The following is an 18,162-nucleotide window of genomic DNA, read 5'->3' on the forward strand; positions in this document are numbered from 1 at the left end:
CTAATTTTTTCTCAATGTTTCACAATTATGCGTAAAAACGATACCTAACCATCACTCTTCCCAAGGTGCAAAGCTGCTTTTGTGGATTCAGTTCATATCTAGCTATTTCTAATTTCCCAACCTATACCTAAAAATTCTTTTTATCAGTGTAAATAATTTCTTAAATCTGAAACGTGGATTCATTTGTGACACAATTCATCCACACTTTCACAAAAGAGGACGTGTTTTACAAATACTTCCTTTTGCATCCCTCATAAGTAAAAAGCTAACGAAAAAAGATCCGTAATATAGTGGAAAACATTAATATGAAGTACAGTATCCTGCATAGAAAATTGGACGGCACTGGGTTTATCGTCAAGCTTATTTGACACATATGATGGCTTTATCTACATAAATGATGAGTGAAAAATTATTCAATAATAGACTTTTAAAACTCTGGTTAACATCGGGGCCAATTGTTCTGGGCCTTCTTGTCAGACTTTTTTGGATGGATTCAGACTTCACGCGATCACCAATTTTGTTATTTTCAGGTGGGATTGGGTATCCCACCTGAAAGTAACAAAATTATGATTTTTATTTTTAATTACTTTGGGTATTTCAACTTTGGGGTCCGTAGTTTGTAGAAAATTCAATGAACTGGTTGACTTACTCGTATGTATGTCAATACGCTGTAAATAGTACTGTTAAAAGCAAGTTTTTGAGAAAAAAAAACTGCAAAAAGTGTATGACACCAAAAAAAGCCAACTAACCAGTCAAGAAAACAATGGGAAATAGAAGTACGTTATTCTGGACGTTGAATTGCCTGGTCCGCTGCCGACGAGACGAGCGACTGAGATAGGGCGCCTCCACGATGATGCAACAATACACACTTTTTCTTACTCGGTGACGAAATTACGGTAATTCTTCATCAGCAACAGTTGGATTTTGTGTGCAATTTTTTTATTCAGTTCGTCTCCGTCATCGCAGGTTGATTTTGAATCTGGCTCGAAACATCTTGGTAGACAGTCAATAATGTCAGAACCACAAGCACAGCTGTCTTAGTCGACAAAACCAGCTTCTGAAGATCGTTTCACGGCAAATGAGAAATATAAATATTAAACAGACAATAAAAGTTGTACAAAACTACTTACATTCAGTCCCATACGTCGGGTGAATCTCGTAAAGGATCTCGGGAAAAGCATGAGTGAACTGCTTTAATTCATCCTGTAACTCTGAATTGAAGCAGAAGTTTCGTCAGGGGCAATTTTGGTGAGGGTAATTTTCGCTTTGCATACGGGATTACGTTTCCAGTTAGTCATAATACTAGAAATGCGAATACCCGGAGTGAATGAAGACCATCAACAACTTAAGACGCGCTAAAAATCATTTAAAATTTATCAACGTCATTTCATTTATCAACGTCGCATCCAAAAATAGGTCTGATTTTCAATCGTGTTTTGGTATGTAAAACACACATTCAAACTTTATTTTTGAACGGGGATACATAATTAAGTTTTATCCTTGTGTCACTGTCTCTTCTCATGGGACATATACAACTTTAAAAAGCCATATGGCAGTTTAACCCTTTCTTAATAATAATGCAAAAAAATAACATTTTTCATTTAAAAAACGTAAGAGCTTTACAAGATGTTGGAGCTCAGCTAGTGAATTCACAAGATCTAGGAGCTCATCAACTGGATTTACAAGATGTTGGAGCACAGCAAGTGAATTTACAAGATGTTGTAGATCAGCAGGAGGATGCCTGTATAAATTACATTAATATTGACTTCTTGGAACCAGTAGCACGGCATGCTGACAGTTGTGTCACCAATTTGATAGGTGAGAACAGAGATAAGGAGATGGGCCACTCTGTGTTAAGTCCAGCAGTCGACATTTTGCCCCCTCCCCCTCCTCGGACGACGAATTCGACTGCGCTGCTCCTTTCGACGAGCTCCGGAAGCAAGCCCAGTAGTTCTACCCCTTCAGGACCACCCCTACCGCCAAGTAAGGCAAAGCTTCCGGAGCTCGCTCGCCGGTTCAGTTCTATTTGAACTAATTGTAAAAGCAATCAGCACCCTTTTTAACAACTATGCAGTTGTGAAAAGCTGTATGAGCGATGAGGCCCAGACAAATAAGTTGGCTATGGGATTTCTCCAAGTAAAAGAATCAAACAGTGCTGACTGCAAGCCTTATTTCATTCATCCCATAGACCCATTCATAAAAAATTACAATTTTGTTGATGTTCCGCACTTATTGAAGTGCGTAAGAAATCAGCTGTTCTCTCACTCACAAATCAGTCCAGGTAATGAAACTTAATTCATTCATTAAAATGAATATACATTATATTTTTTATTTCTTTAAATATAGTTTGCTGGTTCCACATCGCAGTTAATTTTTCATTAAACTATTTGAGTTGGAGAAGGGGAAATCTTTAAGAATGGCTCGGAAGATAACACCCTCACATGTGTACCCTACAAACTTTGAAAAGATGAATGTCAGAAAAGCAGTTCAACTGTTTTCTGATTCAGTTACTATGGCGTTCATTGAGTACAAGAAAAAACCTGAAGCAGCAAAACTATTCGGGAATATATTGCAGAAACTATATTAGTATTGTGATACTGATAATGATTCCTTTCTTAGATTGTACTCCGACACAGAATCTTGCAAAGCTTATGAATGACGTGTTCGATTCTTTGAACGGCCGCTACTACAAATAAAGAATAACGTCACTGGGAAATATGGAAAAGAGATTTACACCTCTAAAAGTAATGCTGAAAGTTCTCGATATTACAGAACAACTACATCAAACATGCAAGGATAAACCAATGAGACTTGTGCAACAGCTAAATGATTAAATTCTATGATTTTTTGACATCTCGTTTATTTTTCAGTCCTTCTTTTATTTGTGTTTTCAGCTCTTTTGTGTTTTGCAATCCTTAATTTGTTATCTCCATTCATCCGCTATATTCTTTTGTGTTTTCAGCTTTTTTTGCTATGCTTTATTATTTTGTTGTTTCCATTCATCCACTTTATTTTTGTGTTCCGTTCATTCGCTTGATGTTACCAAGACTGACGCATTCATCGTCTCAATAAAATAGTTTCGCAACGTGAACGATGGAGGGTTTATTTGATTTATTATGTGTTTTTAAGAATTAAGCAATGATGAATATTTGCAGATCTAAACGCAAAATCAAAGCCCAGGAACGTCATATTAATATCCGGAGTAATGAACCTGGGATGTCCGTCGGCGACGATTTGGGTAGGTCTTCTAACGTTTTTCTGACCTCCGAACGCCCTCCAGTACGGATGTCTGGCGGTCCAGTAGATGTCCGAAGGATGTTTTGAACATCCGAGTACGGCATCTGTCGAAAATCCGTGGGACTGCCCTGTGTTATATGGGACTACGCTACGTTGGAAAAGAATCGTCATTCATTTAGTAATGCTACTTACCAAAGAAATGCTGGACAACGGATAAACCCACACAGCCTTTTCAAAATCTGATACCACCTCTTCCACGTTAGGGTAGTTTTTTTCCGTCTCCGTAATCAGAGATAAATTATGTTCAAAGACAGCAGTGTAGTCTCTTTTTTTGTTGTGCGATACATTAGGATAAAGGCTAATGGCACCTTCAATAGAATTTGTATTATTAGAATTTGCATTATTAGAATTTTTGTTAATTTAATTGATTTACTTGTTTAACAAGTTCTACGTGTCTAATGAAGGCATGGATGATGTACAGCTGGTAGAATGGTTTTGGCGTAACGAAAAAAGTTCCATCTATGTACCACCGCTTGGCTTTCTTCAAAAATTTCAACTGGCCATCGGTAGCGGAAATGAGGTGGCGGCTTAATGTGTTTTTCGTCTTCACCGAAATGTCGCCGTTAAAAACCGTTCGGTACATTTGCCTGGTATCAAGCTAAAATTTTCTTTATTACTTTACGAATAGATTTTTTAAAAGATTTTGTTATTTTAACTTACCCCAGTCGAATTCCAAATTAAGTGGATTCTTTGGGTAGGATTTTTCTTTTTGTTGCTGTGCAGCTCTTGTAACGTTATAGAGCACCGGCAAATTCTTTCAGGGTCCTTCTCGAAATTTTGCAAAAAAATTGGCTCGACAACTTGTTTTGCAGTGGCAAACACGTTTTGAGCAACTCCGCTTTTCACGGCAGCAACAATTTCCGCTTGCAGAGATTTGTCGAGTGTTTTTTTGCAAGTATATGAGTGTTTTCCGGGAATGAATTTTTCTCCTCTTTGTAATACCATAGCACGGCACCAGTCCTTTCCTGAGCGACATGTGCACCACCAAGAAATAGAATTTGCAGTTTTGTACGTTCGCTTAATTCCAAAAGAGTGACCCTGGCCATCAAAAAGCGTCTTCTTTCTCCTATAAATAGAATTACAAGAATTAGTTATAGAGAAACAATATCATGCTTATTTTTTAAATATACTTTCTCAGTGCCGACTCAAGTGTGTGCCACTTGAACGGCTCATCGACCTCGTCATCTTCATCCTAAGAATCATCATCATAAGGTACTAAAGGGTGTTCAGTGACTGGGGCAACTGGGGCAACAGCTCGTTGAAGGAGTTCCACTGTATCTTCTCTTAAAGGCAACGGAACGTCATATCTAGAACTCCAGTCAACAAGCTGTTGGTGATCCGATGGTGAGATGATGAAGTTCACCGAAAGACCGACTGAAACAGTGATGGAGGGCTGATCTAAAATAGGAGATTCCATTGGGAGATTCACCGGTCAGTTCCTGGGTTATTAGGCAAAACTTCGTCCATCGGTGTTGAAGTTAGAACAATACGTGGAACTGATGCACTCAGTACAACTGCACATGGCCTAGTACTTGCTACACGCTCAACCGGACGTGCACTCGGTACAACTGCGATGGGCCTTGTACTTTCTACACGGGTTGGGTTCCTACGTTGTGGTTCTGTAGCTTTAGGGACTTCTGAAGCTTGGCTGCTTGGCTTTACGTTTGCAACCAACTGGTATAGCAGGAGGTACAAAGCACACTGCACACTTGAAATGAAATACTTCATTGTATTTTTTCATCCGTACATAATCTGTATACAGGGTAAAAGTAAGCCGATTTTCTTAGATTTTAGAACGGAGCCTGTCAGAATTGTGAAGTGGAAACGTTAAAAAGAGCCATCTAGGCTCTCAAAAGTAGCTGAGCGTAGTAGCTGACACACTCACTAGAGGCGCTTTTTAAAGTTTCCAAATCGGCTTACTTTTACCCTGAAACCGGGATAGGGAAGCCAACACAGCCGTGAAGCGACCAGGAGTCTATAGCTCTGTCTATACCAGAGCTATAGAATACTGGTAGCGCAACTGCCATGTTAACTCCTCCTCTCGGAAATTTTCTCTGGGGCTGAAGCCAACTTTACGAATCAATAGTGAAAATCGGAGCTAAGATATCGATCTCGACCCTTACCACTCCTCCACTTTTCCCTCCATTCCTTTACCATGCCCTATACCCTATTTCCCCACACACCCGCCGTGGCGCTTATAGCTACGGGACAGGGCAGGCAAGCAGGCTTCACTTCCAGAGAAAAAAAGCAATGGAAGGGCGGTAGGCCTACCAGTATTCTATAGCTCTGTCTATACCCAGAGAATGAAAGACCACTCTCTTTTCTCTGTTCCGTCTGACAGCTGCCTAACTCTCTTTTTACTCTCTTTTTACCTTTTTAACGTATATTAGCAAGAGCTTAGGGTGCTAGGTTGCTAGATGGCACCGGCGTTTCCACCAATTTCCCCTGCTGCTCGAATTATTAAATCAAAGTATCTTTTTAATTATCTTATTTCACTAAGATTTATATGCATGGTTGAAATTAGCGCAAAAAATTGGATTTATTGATATTTTTTATTAATTTTCCAATGAAAATACCCCACCCGACTAGCTTTAACACGGCGAGATAGGTGAAGAATCCCATCATTTAAGTTAGAGTAGTCCATGTATAGTCACAAAGCAGACGATTTTTTCTGAATTTATCGTCGTATCGTCTGCAATGACGAAAGTCACGAAACTCTACAGTCGGCAAAAATATTAATTTGTATTTTCAATCGTTTTTGAATTTACATGGGTTATTTTGTTTTTTATTGAAACCCCTATCGAAAATGACGGTTGTTGATTACGTAAGTTCTTTAACCAGTAATCCATATTTTGGAGCAGGATTTGGATTATTTGGTGTCGGAGCTGGGGCTGCATTACTTCGAAAAGGATGGCAGGGGGCTCTTATAATGTTTCGGAGACATTATGTGATGACTTTAGAGGGTAAGTTTCAAAATAGAAAATTGTCTAATTTTTTAAGTTACAAACAGGAAATATATATTTTTTGTTTAGTGCCATGCAGAGACAAAAGCTATCAGTGGATGCTTCAATGGATTACTACACGTGGAGCTGTTCAAACACAACATCTTAGTGTGGCAACAGAATTTTCTCAGTCAGAATCAGGGAAAACTTCCACATCTTATAACTTTATCCCTAGTGTTGGAGTACACATTTTCAAGTACTCCCAATTGTCTAATGCCTTTGACTACATTTTTTAATCAAAATTCTTCCAGGTATAAAAATGATTGGATACGAGTTGAAAGAACACGAGAACAACACACTTTAGATTTACACATGGGAATACCATGGGAAACAGTCACAATGACAGCATTAGGAAGAAACAAAAAAATGTTTAAAGAAATGTTGGAAGAAGGTATGAGAAATTTAAAATTAGGCAGAATTACATTTTATGACATTGTCTTTCTAAATTTTTTTTTACTATTTTTTTTTTTTTTTTTTTTTTTGCTTTTAACTCAGCTAGGTTGTTGGCATTGAAACAAACCGAAGGTAGAACAATTCTTTACACTGCGCTAGGATCTGAATGGCGACAGTTTGGCGCTCCTAGGAAACGCCGACCGCTTGAATCCGTGGTCCTTGACGTAGGTGTGGGAGAAAGGATACTAGATGATTTAGTAGAATTCATTGGCAACCCACAGTGGTATTCTCAACGAGGTATAAGGATAATTGTTTCTCCTTTTCATCCTATTTTTATACATCTTTTACAACCGTAGGAGTTCCATACCGAAGAGGATACTTGCTTCATGGTCCACCAGGTTAACTCGTTTAGTTGTATCAGTATGTGTTACGAATTCATTTTAAATGTTTTCCTTCTAGGTTGCGGAAAGTCGTCATATATTACAGCTTTAGCTGGAAAATTAGAGTGTGTGGTTTGTGTTCTTAACCTTAGTGAGAAAGGCTTGACTGTAAGTTTGGCATATATTCTGAGTAAATTCCTAGATGTTATTTGTAAATTTCTTTTTCCAGGACGACCGTTTAAATCATTTAATGAATACGGCTCCCGTTCAAAGCATAATTTTATTAGAAGACATTGATGCGGCCTTTGTTAGCAGAGACGAATCAAAATCAGGTTTATTTTTGCATTCCAGTTTAAAAATTATGATTGCTAAAATAGTATTTTTTTTTTATTTGTATAGTCAAAAGTGCATACGATGGCGTCAATCGCGTTACTTTAAGTGGCCTTTTGAATTGCTTGGATGGTGTAACATCAACTGAAGCTCGAATTCTTTTCATGACTACCAATTATTTGGATCGTTTGGATCCAGCACTCATTCGACCAGGAAGAGTTGACGTTCAAGAATATATCGGCTATTGTTCCAAAGTTCAACTAGGTAATATTTTTTTTTTTTTTTTGTATCTTACCCAAGTTTTTTTTTATATCCATTCCCTTTTTACCAGGAAATATGTTCAGGAAATTCTATCCTTTTGCGGACGAATTGCTTGTGAACAAATTTGTCGAAGCTGCTGTAGAACTAGGAAGAAATTTAAGTCCAGCTTCGGTTCAAGGACATTTTATGTTTCACAAAGTACATCCAGAAGATGCCATTGCAAATCTACATAAGTTACGTTAACTTCACATATAGAACAGTTTAGTTTGAATATCTGAATAAATTTCATTTTTCCCAGTTTATTTCAATCATACTTAACAAATAAAAAAAAATAATGGAATAGATATAGCTATCATCTATAAGTTTTAAATGATTTTTTGACTCTCTCAATAATGTAGGCTACTACGCTGAGTCGAAATGTCCTCTGAGGTTAAATGAGATAAGACGTGACATTGAAATACAGGGGTCTCCGCTCTTTTCCCAATAGCACTAAATGTATGTGCGTTTTAATATGAGATTTCGAGATTCGTTGTTTATTCTACGAACTGTCGATTGCAAAATTCGACCATCACCATCATACGCTGTATAATATTTAAGTTTATCCCCGAGCGTCTCCTACCTTTGGAGTATTAATATGAAAACAACTTAAACAATTTATAGTGCATTTGTAATTTTGTTTAATATGAATGCACATGGACGTATTTTTTTATCACTTTTAATTAGCCTTAGATATTGAAACCGCATAGAAAAGTATACAGGTAACTAGATCACAATTTTATTTTCAATTCCCCATCACACTTCTTGTGTCTATCAGTGATATTAGATCAACTATTTGGACGTAAAATAAAATATAAACGCAAATGTAGAAGACAAACTGCCAGGCGCCGTTTTTGTTTTATTTTTTTTTTTTATTTTGCTCCATATGAAAGACCATTAACGCTTTTTTTCCGGTTTTAATTATGTGGTTTGAGGTAGTTGAAAAAAAATATTGTGCGAAGTTGTTTAAACAATAAAAAAAATAAGTTAAAGAAAAAAACTAACTCGAGTTTAGTTCATTAGATGGCGGTTCGTGGTTCTAGAGAAGTCAAATTGTAGCAGTGTTCTCTGTTTTGTTTCCGATTTGTTTGCGTTAGCAGCATGAAGTTAACCCTCGGTGCACTTAAGGAATAATAATAAAGAAAAATAACCGAACTAAATATTTCTTGGCATTAATTTCACCATGTGTTATGTAATCGAATAGAGACCTTCCTATATTGTCGATTCAAAGTAGGCTATCCGGATATACTGTAGCTAATAATAACCCGAAATATGCATTAATAATTAAAAAATATCAAAGTTCTTTATAAGATTTTAATCTTACTGTAGAGACTACAGAGTACAGACAACAGATTTTTTTTTTCCTACTGATAAAATTTTTTGCTAAAGAGCAAAAGTTAGTTTCCACTTTTCAGCATTGAGAATTGAAATTGCGTCTGCATTATTATTCCTCCTTTTCCGACATGATGACTACTATAATTATGGGGTTCGCTAATAACAGAGGATGTGTAAAATACGCTTGTGTAGTAAGTCACATGCGATTCATTTAATATTTAATTTGGGGGGAAATGAGTGTATATATTTTTAGAATGTGGTCATCAAACCTTGGATGGCAGAGATATACTGTCAACTCAATACACAGGACAGGCATACACACTTTTCTTTATTGCGTCCCTACTTTTTCTTCCTTTCTTTTATGACCTTAAGTCTACAAATCCTTTGCGACACTGGACGGGGGTTGTATTATAGGCTACATATGCGTGGCTTGGCAAGTTTCAAGGAAGACCTGGCCATTCAGCTGTTCAAGTGGAAGGAGGAAATTGGTGGCCGATGGGGAAATCGGATGGAAAAACATGTATTGGAAAAGAAGTTTCAATACTGAATTATTTTAATACATACGGTCAGCTAAGGGACTGTTTTTGTTTGTTTGTTTTTTTCACCCGTACGAGGTACGACCTATAATGGCGAGGCCCTGTATAACTACGCTTTATTTCAGCATTTTTATATCGTAATCAAAAACGACAAAACATTAAAATATAATTTTCTAGCCTCGGCGCAGAATAAATATCTGCCGGTTTCGAGTGTTGAGATGGATTTTAATAATTGAATGTAGAAGTTTTGTATCTGTGTCGCGATCTGTGTGCTGACTCCCTTTCTCAGTTTGGTTATATTTAAAAAAAAGTCAAGTAGGGTGCTGGAATAGAGGTACATAACAAGACGACTATCTTCAGTGTAAACGTCACTTTGGGTCATTCGTCTTGGAGGCCACTTTCATTGTCATCGCTGCCTGGGACGGAGGGGTAAGCTCGTTCAAACTTCAAATAGTCTTGAGCTTTTGTGTTGGAATAGAAAATTTCTCTCCTTTTCCTTTTGGTACGTACATGAACATATAGCCAACCTGGACTTTATAGGTCGAAAAATCTTGGTCCCATTGAGAGAAAACGGCAATGGAGACGGGATAGATTTATTGCCAGTGTGGTCTTTTTCCTTAGAAAATAGAGTGAAGGATGTGGAGAGGAGAGACCCAAAACGTATTGGGGAGATTCAGGGTTGGGAACTAGATCCTCATTTTTATGAGGAAAAGGTCCGCGCGTCCACATCAGTTTAGGCTTTTTTACACTGTGCTCAAGCTAATTGGTCACTCGTTATATTGATATGGTTATTGGCTTTTGACTTCGACGCCGGTGGCTTACTGCAGCTTCAGCTTACTGGCATAGTGGCATATATTAGGTAGGACCTTATAAGCTTCGCCTATCCGGAATGACACTAGACCCAACTAGACCATGCACGGGCAAGAGTTTCCGCGACTTTATACTCTCTCAAAACTGCTGCTGCCAGGGTGTCTTCTAGGGTAGAGTTCATATTTTCCTTTTATGACACACAGCTCATTTGTCGTCTGTTTCCAATTTGAACAAGGCACCAGCGCCCTAAGCAGATGCTTTATTGAGTGTAAAAGGACTTGAAAAAAAAAAATATGGGTTTTTGCTCACAGTGTCCGAAAAAGGATAGAAGAAAACGAAATCAAATAGTTTCCTTCCTACCCTTGTTGTGCTTGGAACGCAAAGCGCAACAAGCGAATCATCTACCTAGATTTAAACTAACTAATAAATATCGGATATTATATACTGTTTAACATGTTAATCAAAATTTTTTGTTTTGTGTTTTTTGTTTCTTGTTTTTTTACCGGGGAAATGAAGGAATGTAAATTGGAGGCTATTTCAAATGTTCGTGCTGGTTATGCCTTTTATTTAAAAGCAGAAAGAAAGCGACTGTCTGGATATGCCTCTGAGCGGGAAAAAGTTATTTACTCCGTCACCACTCTACAAGTCTACAAGGCTAGAGGCAGAAGCGGAGGCTTTTCTTTTTCATTTCCGTTCAGCGCTTTAAAAAAAAAACATTCCCTTGAGCAAGACCATTCCTTTCTCGTCGGGCTGCCAAGATGGAGGAGTCACGGTATGTGTATGCGTGGCTGTTGGATTTCATTGGCGATGATTGATCAATTGCGATGTCTCAAAATAAGAATGGATTACACGTCGAGTGCCATCTGTAGGTACGCTTTCGTGCACAGGACCTGTTCAAACTCCGAGATATAGAGGAGAAGAGTTTGGGAGGAATTTATTTACTTTTTAACGAAAAAAAAACTCGGATAGGAAAATAAGTTGGCCCCAAGCCAACCGAACAGACACTAGAAGCCCATAACCTATTGGGCGGTAGACTTGAAAGAGGTTGGAACCTCCGCACAACCAATCATGAGCCAGGTGTTTCTTTTTTGGGAAAAAAACATAATAGACGAAGGGAGGAAGGTTGGAGTTGGAATAAGAAAAATAAAAAAGAAGAAAAAAAAATCATCGTTTTCTTTTCTTCTTTTTTGAACATTTGAAGGTTTTCTCGTTTCCCAAATTGTCTTTTCGAAATATATGTAAGGTGTAAGCTGTTTTCCACTTTTTTTCGTGTCCAACACATGTTGCTCGATATGACTATACGAGTCCGCTTCTCCGCATATCTTTGTCAATTTCGTAACAACTGTAATCTCTTCAAGGGCCTATTAACGAGCCGTAATGAAAAGCTTTTGGCGAATTTTCACAACGACCTTCGCCCGTTAAAATTGTTATTTTTTGTTTTTTAAATTGCTTATTGCATCCGTGCAGCAGCCTCGTTGACTCGCGCAATTAGGCCTGTCATTATAATCTTTTCCGTTTCAGGGGGCCTAACTATTGCGGGAGTTAGCGTTTCTTTGTCCCGATGTAAAGGCGTGCTAAGGTTCGCCAGGTTCGACGGAGGTTCGCGGACTTATTTTCACTTTTTCTCGTCGTTTGTTTCTTGCGTCGTTCCTTCTTCTATAGTTGACTTCTTCTGCAGAATTGTTACGTAATTAGAATAGAAAACCTTGTGACCGTAATTCAAAGTGCACCAAGTTGGTGGATCTCGTTATCACCTTATGGACTATGAAAATGATTTACTCACTGACACCGAAGCACCGAACATATTTGTATCATTATCTGGTAAGCAATAATGAGGATAAAATTGGGCAAACCTATAGAAGAAAATCAGAATTCGGATTCTTTGGAAAAAGTTAAGAAATTAAACAATTTCAAAAAAGAAAAATTCGTTGTAAAGTGTAAACAGAAAATGATGTATTCATAAGTGCGCTATAATGTCAGAGGGTCTAAAAGGCTGTAAGCTGAAATTTGCCTGGATGTGCCACGGTCTCCTTATTGCTGGCTCTGGTCCCGCCGAGAGCCCCGCATACATGTATGTATATATGTGAATATTGTGTGTGCAAAGCCTGGGCGCACGGTGGCTGTGGTGGCAGCTGGAAAAGCAGCTGGGAAACGAACAGAGAGCTGCTCTGTCTGCCCCGAAAGGACACCATGCAGCGCTTGTCTTGCATCTACTGTTGAATAGAGTCAGTGTATGGAGCACCTTGATGTGCCACAGCAGCTCTTGATCTATGGGCTGTGCAGACCTGCCCTCAAAGAAAAACCCAAGTACCGGTACCAATCTCGGCGGGGGTCAACAACTCAAAAACCCCTAACCCCTCGGAAAAACTCCACAAATGTCCCTTTTTCTCCCGAACTCACTCTATACTATACATACCCCAGCAGCAGCAGAACACTAGAAGATATATATATTTTATTTCGATTTTATAATCATTCTTCTTTCCCTTTGTTCGCATACGACCTTAATCTCTCACTAGTATAATACCGGAATACTCCGGAAAAAAGGAAGAAAAATGAATTTCCTTTTGTGGGGGGACTGGGGGGACTGGGGGGGGGGTTGGGACTGGTTGGAGAAGGCCATAGTTTTTTCAATATCTTTTCGCCAAGTCCTCTAGAGGTGACGCAGTTCTCCCTGTGATGGGATATCTTTTTATTACAACTGTAAATATTATGACAGCGTCGGTTATTCTGTTTAGTCAATGGCCACGTCACGCAACGTCTTATACGTATACACCGGATCCACGTATGGTTTAGTCTATCTTCTATTCCCCTCTGCTCTCTTCGTTGAGTTGAATTCTCTTTCAGTCTTTCAATGCCCTTTTTTCTGCCTTTTACTATACAGCACCCATTAATGCCGATGAATGTTAGATCGGACTGCTCGACCGAGTCCCTCACTTGATCTGTTAACTTATGGTGACTCGTTGATAGGGGAAGTTGATGGTTGAATTAACAGACAATCACTGTCGAATAACTGCAACTAAATTCCCGAGTAAATTCCCAAGCGATAGATACTGTACAATTTATTATTTATTTTTTAAAGTCACGTTTAAGAGAAGATTGACTGCTTACGTATTTAGGGATAAAGTAAGCCGGTCGGGTTCGAATATATGCCTGTCGAAATCGTCTTGGTTTATACGGAAAGCCTTTGATGATGGATGGTTTCTTGTTTTTATTCCCTTCTTATTTCATTGGCCCATAGAGGACGAGTGTAGACGACACGCGCCCCTCAACTATATGATATAAGTGATCTGAACAATACGACATTACAAGGACTAGGCTCGTGATGGATGGCTATCTATTCGATACGGCCGAAAGGCCCATTCACCGTAAATGCCCGGAAAAGAGCGCACGAGAGCTAGGCATCAAAGAGAAAAATTCATGTGAAAACACATTATAACTATTGAACTATGTGTATGTGTACGTGCCTCGCGTGATTATTCGTTTAAAAGACGAATAAATTGAAGCGACGAAACTCAGAAAGACAGGGCCGTAAGTATTTTTGATTGGGGAAAAAGAAAAACGAAAATAACGGTCGAGAATTCGAAATTTAAGTACGGTACGTTATAGACGTTATAGATCTCCAAAAGATCATCAACGACTACAAAACATTTTTGCTTGATTAAAGTGACCTGCTGTCACTTTCGCTTATCAATGTTCATTGTCAAGAGACCGTAGATATTAGTCTAGCAAAATGGCCGATACTAAAAGTGATACCGTCAACGCTATTAAAACTGTTAAATACGGCGTGTATTCATACAGCATTGTTATCTCCAAAGTTCTACATGCAAAAATGCACACTGATTGCTCAATTAGCGTAATAAATAATTAAAAATCATTCGAAAACAAACAAATACTGAATGAACACGTTGCAAGATAGCATATGCTGCCAGTCAACAAAAGTATAAATCAAGAAAAGGCATTTGCGTTCGAATCTTGAATAGAAAGCGGGTAAACCACATTTGCGTTTTACAGGTCTCTATGTTTGCAGTGGTGGGCTCTTTGTCAGCTCTTTGTTTCGACTGGAGAAAAGCTATTACACAAAAGCACACAGGGAGGCCTTAGAGTGCCCAACCCACCTGGCTTCTACCTGTAATTAATTAATTACCAGTTGCCCACTATGTTACTGTTAGTTAACTTAATCTGACAGCCTTCAGCTGGTTACTGCTGCTTTTCCATCCTCCCTTCAACTATCATTTTTTTTTCCAGCCCCCAGCTTATGGACACAAACCTTTTTTCTACCTGTTTCACTGGGGATCTTTCTCTTCTGGGCCGAAGACTTTTTTTGACGGCTCTCGAGACCGTTGTGTTTAAATAAGGTGGTTGTGTTAAAGAGATCTTAGGATTCCAGAAGGAACTCCCCCCCCCCTCTTTTCTCCTCCCACCCCCTGTCATTGACTGATGCACCATCGAAACTCTGTTAATCCGATTGGATTAATCAAAAATAAAAATCCATCATATTTTTTTTTTATATTTTTGATTTGGAAAAAGAATATTTTAACTAAAGGATATAGCTAACTGAAATCAATTAAAATTATGCAAGTTAAATTACTCGATATATGGCCTGAGTTTATATTTTAATATATTACGTATTTAAAAAAAAAACTCCAAAATATCCCGGATAACCGTGGTCCCCGTGGGTTCCCAGTCTTTTAATAAATAAAAATCTAGTTTTTTTTCTTTCTTTTTCTTTTCGTTTTACTGACAAAAAAATGATCCCCAGGTAGAGCAAATCGATTTTAAAGTTTTATTTTTGAGGTGATCCTTTTTTTTTTTTTAAAGATATCCCAGTAATGTACTTGCTGGCCTATATCAGTCCTCGTTGAATGAAAGCCGTGTGCGCTATATGTATATGGACTATATGGGAGGTATAGACCTGAAATTCCAGCATCTTGTCCTTCAGTTTGGACCTCTCAAAAGGGGTTTCAAACAACTTAAAATGGATAAAATAGGAATTGTGTTATAGATCTGCTGAAGAAGAGCGGTAAATTTTTTTTTTCCTTTTTTACCTTCAAAAAAAAAGAGAAAAAGGGGGAAACAAGTTGAATGTCAAGGAACAGAGAAGGGCATAGTAATAACGAAAAGAAGAAAAAAAGAAAAGGCTCTTGTTCCATTTACTCCTCCCACACCGTGTTCCAGTGTCTAAGGTTGACATTGACATAGTCAAGAAACGGCCTAAAGACACTAAGACAGTGAGAAATTGCAGTCGAAATCAAAGGGTGAATGAGAGAATAGAAAGACAAAAAAGACAACATAGATCACAAACAAAAAGTTGAAATTGTCTGGGACAAACTTACCTGGCACACGGAAGACAGAAAAGAGTGAGGGCTAAAAAGCTGAACAAGACACCCAATCATCCGAAATCCACTTAAGAGGCGATCGTTATCTTAAAAAACAAAAAGCAAAAGACAAAAAATAAAAAATAAAAAAATACATGTTCACACTATGATTGAAATTTCCGCGCTAAAGTCGATAGAAGAAAACACTGGTAGTGGCGTTTCTGCAAGGCCAGCAAGATGAGAAATCCGGCCAACTTACTCACACAGGTACGCATATGTATATAATCCGTATTTCGCTTGTATACTAAGCCAGCAGCACTTGTAATGATATTATATCAATAGAGAAGAGTGAATGAAGAGGGAAACGTCGAATCTAAGTAGGTAAACTGCGTCAGAAAGAATCTGAATGAAAAGTTGGTAAAGTTTTTTAGAAATCGGAGGGAAATAGGCGTGCCGTCAACTCATCGTTCCGTCGCTTGATCACCTGACTTGCACCGCCCTCTCCTCCACCATCCGAGTTCCTGTCCAAATCAACCCCTCCTCCTCCGCTCCTCCATCTCCACCCCTTGCTACCGACAATTTATGAAGACTTCGCTATTAAGCCTAAAAAAATTTTATTCAGTAAAACAAAGAATTTTTTTTATCGAAGAAAAATTATTTTATGCGAACTTGATATCAAAATGCGCAATCTCTATTTTTTTTTAAATAGGTTTTTCAGTTTTGTTTATCGGTAGTAAGACATAAAAACATGTGCTAATCTATAGGTATCCTTTTAGCTTTTAACAACCTTTTTTTTTTACAAAGGAGAGGACATTCAGAAATGGAACAAAGGTGGACAACGAGATAATATCAGCAACAAACGCTTGCCGTTATCAGAGGAAGGCAAACGATCCTCTGATGGTGCGCCTCCTTCCTTGCCACGCAGTTCATTACAAAACATCTACCAAGATAAAAATCAGTCGACAGATTTTTTTTTTTTTTTTTTACCAGTGAATTTAAAGTCTATTACGATAAAGGGTAGTTTGTACGATAAAGAAATAAATGCAGACAGGAATTAAAATTTTAATTCACCAGGTAAACGTATGGAGGAACGTGGACTTGCGCATTTTCCGTTCGTCCGGCCTCTTTTTGTTAATTTAAGCAAAGGCCGATTTTTCCCCAAAAAACTTTGTCAAAAGCCTAACGTTCATTTTACTACGGTACGACGACGCAACCGGGTCAGGTGATTATTCGAATAAAGTACCTGCACTTCAAAAACATTTCCCCTCTTGAAATGGCAGCGGAAAAGAAAAAGAAAAAAACTCAATTTAAAATAAAATCGTGGCAATCTCTCGTCTTGGCATCGCTTTCCAGATTCAACAGGAAAAGAAAAAGAAAAAAAGAAAAAAACTGATGAATTTTAGGAGTGCTGTGTATGTGTTGTGTACGACGAGCGTACCGGTCGTACGTACGTACATCTACATGGCAGAAATTTATGAAGTGATTAATCTTAGCCAAGCCAGCCGGGAAGGCTGTCAATGTGTAATGTCAGGTGGGGTGGGGGGAAACGAGAGGTATAAGGAAAGGAGCATTTGTCGGTATACTATATGGGATGGAGGACACGGGAAATTCCTTTATGTTGTGTCCCAACTTTTCCCAACGTTGCCACCAAGACACTCGGAAATTTTGTGGTAAAGAATGTGTGGTTTGCTTGGAGCCCCATGAATACGTGAACCGTATGAACCATCAGAGAGAGGCAAAACCCATCTCGAGATTCTCGACACAAACGACAAATAACTAACGTTGATCAGTGTCGCACTCTTCTTTACCCCAAAGTGCCATCAAGGCAAACGGCTTTTTCTTGTGCTGAATTAAACAACAAAAAGAAAAAACCTTATGTGCCGCTCTCGTAGCCGCGGCACTACAAGCTCGTCTTACGGATGCAATTTGTAAAAATGTCATGAATTCTAAGCTGCAAGTGCAAGAGTGAAGGAACTGAAAGTATAAGTGCTGCTTTGCTTCGAGCAAACATTGGATTTAAACAGGATTACTATACTTGCTCTGATCTAACCGTCAAATGGATAATACTTTCGGCTTCCTTAGCTTATATTAGTACGCCTTTGAGAATTCTAGAAGATTTCTAGTTTACACTGTCATTGAAGTAAAGAGAAGAAGATAATACATCAAACTTCCAAAGAAAATATATGTACCAAACTGACATGGTGATGAATAGGCACGTACAAAAACAGATTAACAAATCTTAAATAAATTATGAAACAAGGTGAAATAAATGAGCAAGCTGGCAATGCCCTTTCACAGCAGAACATATTTTAAATTAGTTGCAGTTAGCCAATGAAAATAAAAATACCCGCATCCCGCATTAGATCAGAATAATTACTATATACTTTGTTCTTTCCATTCCGTTTGGCATTGATTCAACACACGAAGAGCGCCTGTTGCCTTACACACATTTAGATTTTGTCAAGGT

The 18,162-nt window shown here is 38.3% G+C and overlaps 2 protein-coding genes across 5 annotated transcripts; one reads left to right on the forward strand and one right to left on the reverse strand.

Moving 5' to 3' along the window:
* Positions 1–3,096: 3,096 nt before the first annotated feature.
* Positions 3,097–5,066, reverse strand: LOC124351171. 4 transcript variants are annotated; one of them, XR_006921418.1, is made up of 5 exons: positions 4,428–5,066; positions 3,958–4,363; positions 3,671–3,895; positions 3,430–3,605; positions 3,097–3,341 (listed from the first exon to the last, which is right to left on the reverse strand). XR_006921418.1 is itself a non-coding variant. In XM_046801926.1 (3 exons), exons 1-3 carry the CDS (start codon positions 4,240–4,242, stop codon positions 3,525–3,527), a joined length of 591 nt encoding a protein of 196 aa, XP_046657882.1. In that variant the 5' UTR covers positions 4,243–4,357; the 3' UTR covers positions 3,097–3,524. The 4 variants fall into 4 exon arrangements, 1 of the variants encoding a protein (XP_046657882.1); XR_006921417.1 differs by having other exon boundaries at positions 3,097–3,380; XR_006921416.1 differs by having other exon boundaries at positions 3,097–3,605.
* An 889-nt stretch (positions 5,067–5,955) lies between these two features.
* On the forward strand, positions 5,956–7,965 carry LOC124348517 (mitochondrial chaperone BCS1-like). The gene is made up of 9 exons (XM_046798744.1): positions 5,956–6,260; positions 6,330–6,495; positions 6,551–6,690; positions 6,795–6,989; positions 7,049–7,090; positions 7,152–7,240; positions 7,302–7,404; positions 7,472–7,666; positions 7,734–7,965. The coding sequence occupies exons 1-9, from the start codon at positions 6,104–6,106 to the stop codon at positions 7,904–7,906; spliced, it is 1,260 nt and encodes a 419-aa protein (XP_046654700.1). The 5' UTR covers positions 5,956–6,103; the 3' UTR covers positions 7,907–7,965.
* The last annotated feature ends 10,197 nt before the right edge of the window (positions 7,966–18,162 follow it).

This window comes from Daphnia pulicaria, chromosome 7 (genome assembly GCF_021234035.1).
Source record: "Daphnia pulicaria isolate SC F1-1A chromosome 7, SC_F0-13Bv2, whole genome shotgun sequence".
NCBI lineage: Eukaryota > Metazoa > Arthropoda > Branchiopoda > Diplostraca > Daphniidae > Daphnia > Daphnia pulicaria.

What these genes read in the sequence shown, in the direction of transcription:
- LOC124351171 (XM_046801926.1), bottom strand. Translation starts at nt 4,242, where the DNA reads ATGGTATTACAAAGAGGAGAAAAATTCATTCCCGGAAAACACTCATAT. An exon ending in TAATTTGGAATTCGACTGGG is followed by an intron (nt 3,896 to 3,957) that starts GTAAGTTAAAAT and finishes AGAAAATTTTAG; the next exon opens with CTTGATACCAGGCAAATGTA. An exon ending in ACGTAGAACTTGTTAAACAA is followed by an intron (nt 3,606 to 3,670) that starts GTAAATCAATTA and finishes ATTCTATTGAAG; the next exon opens with GTGCCATTAGCCTTTATCCT.
- LOC124348517 (XM_046798744.1), top strand. Translation starts at nt 6,104, where the DNA reads ATGACGGTTGTTGATTACGTAAGTTCTTTAACCAGTAATCCATATTTT. An exon ending in GTTGGAGTACACATTTTCAA is followed by an intron (nt 6,496 to 6,550) that starts GTACTCCCAATT and finishes AAATTCTTCCAG; the next exon opens with GTATAAAAATGATTGGATAC. An exon ending in CTTGCTTCATGGTCCACCAG is followed by an intron (nt 7,091 to 7,151) that starts GTTAACTCGTTT and finishes TTTTCCTTCTAG; the next exon opens with GTTGCGGAAAGTCGTCATAT.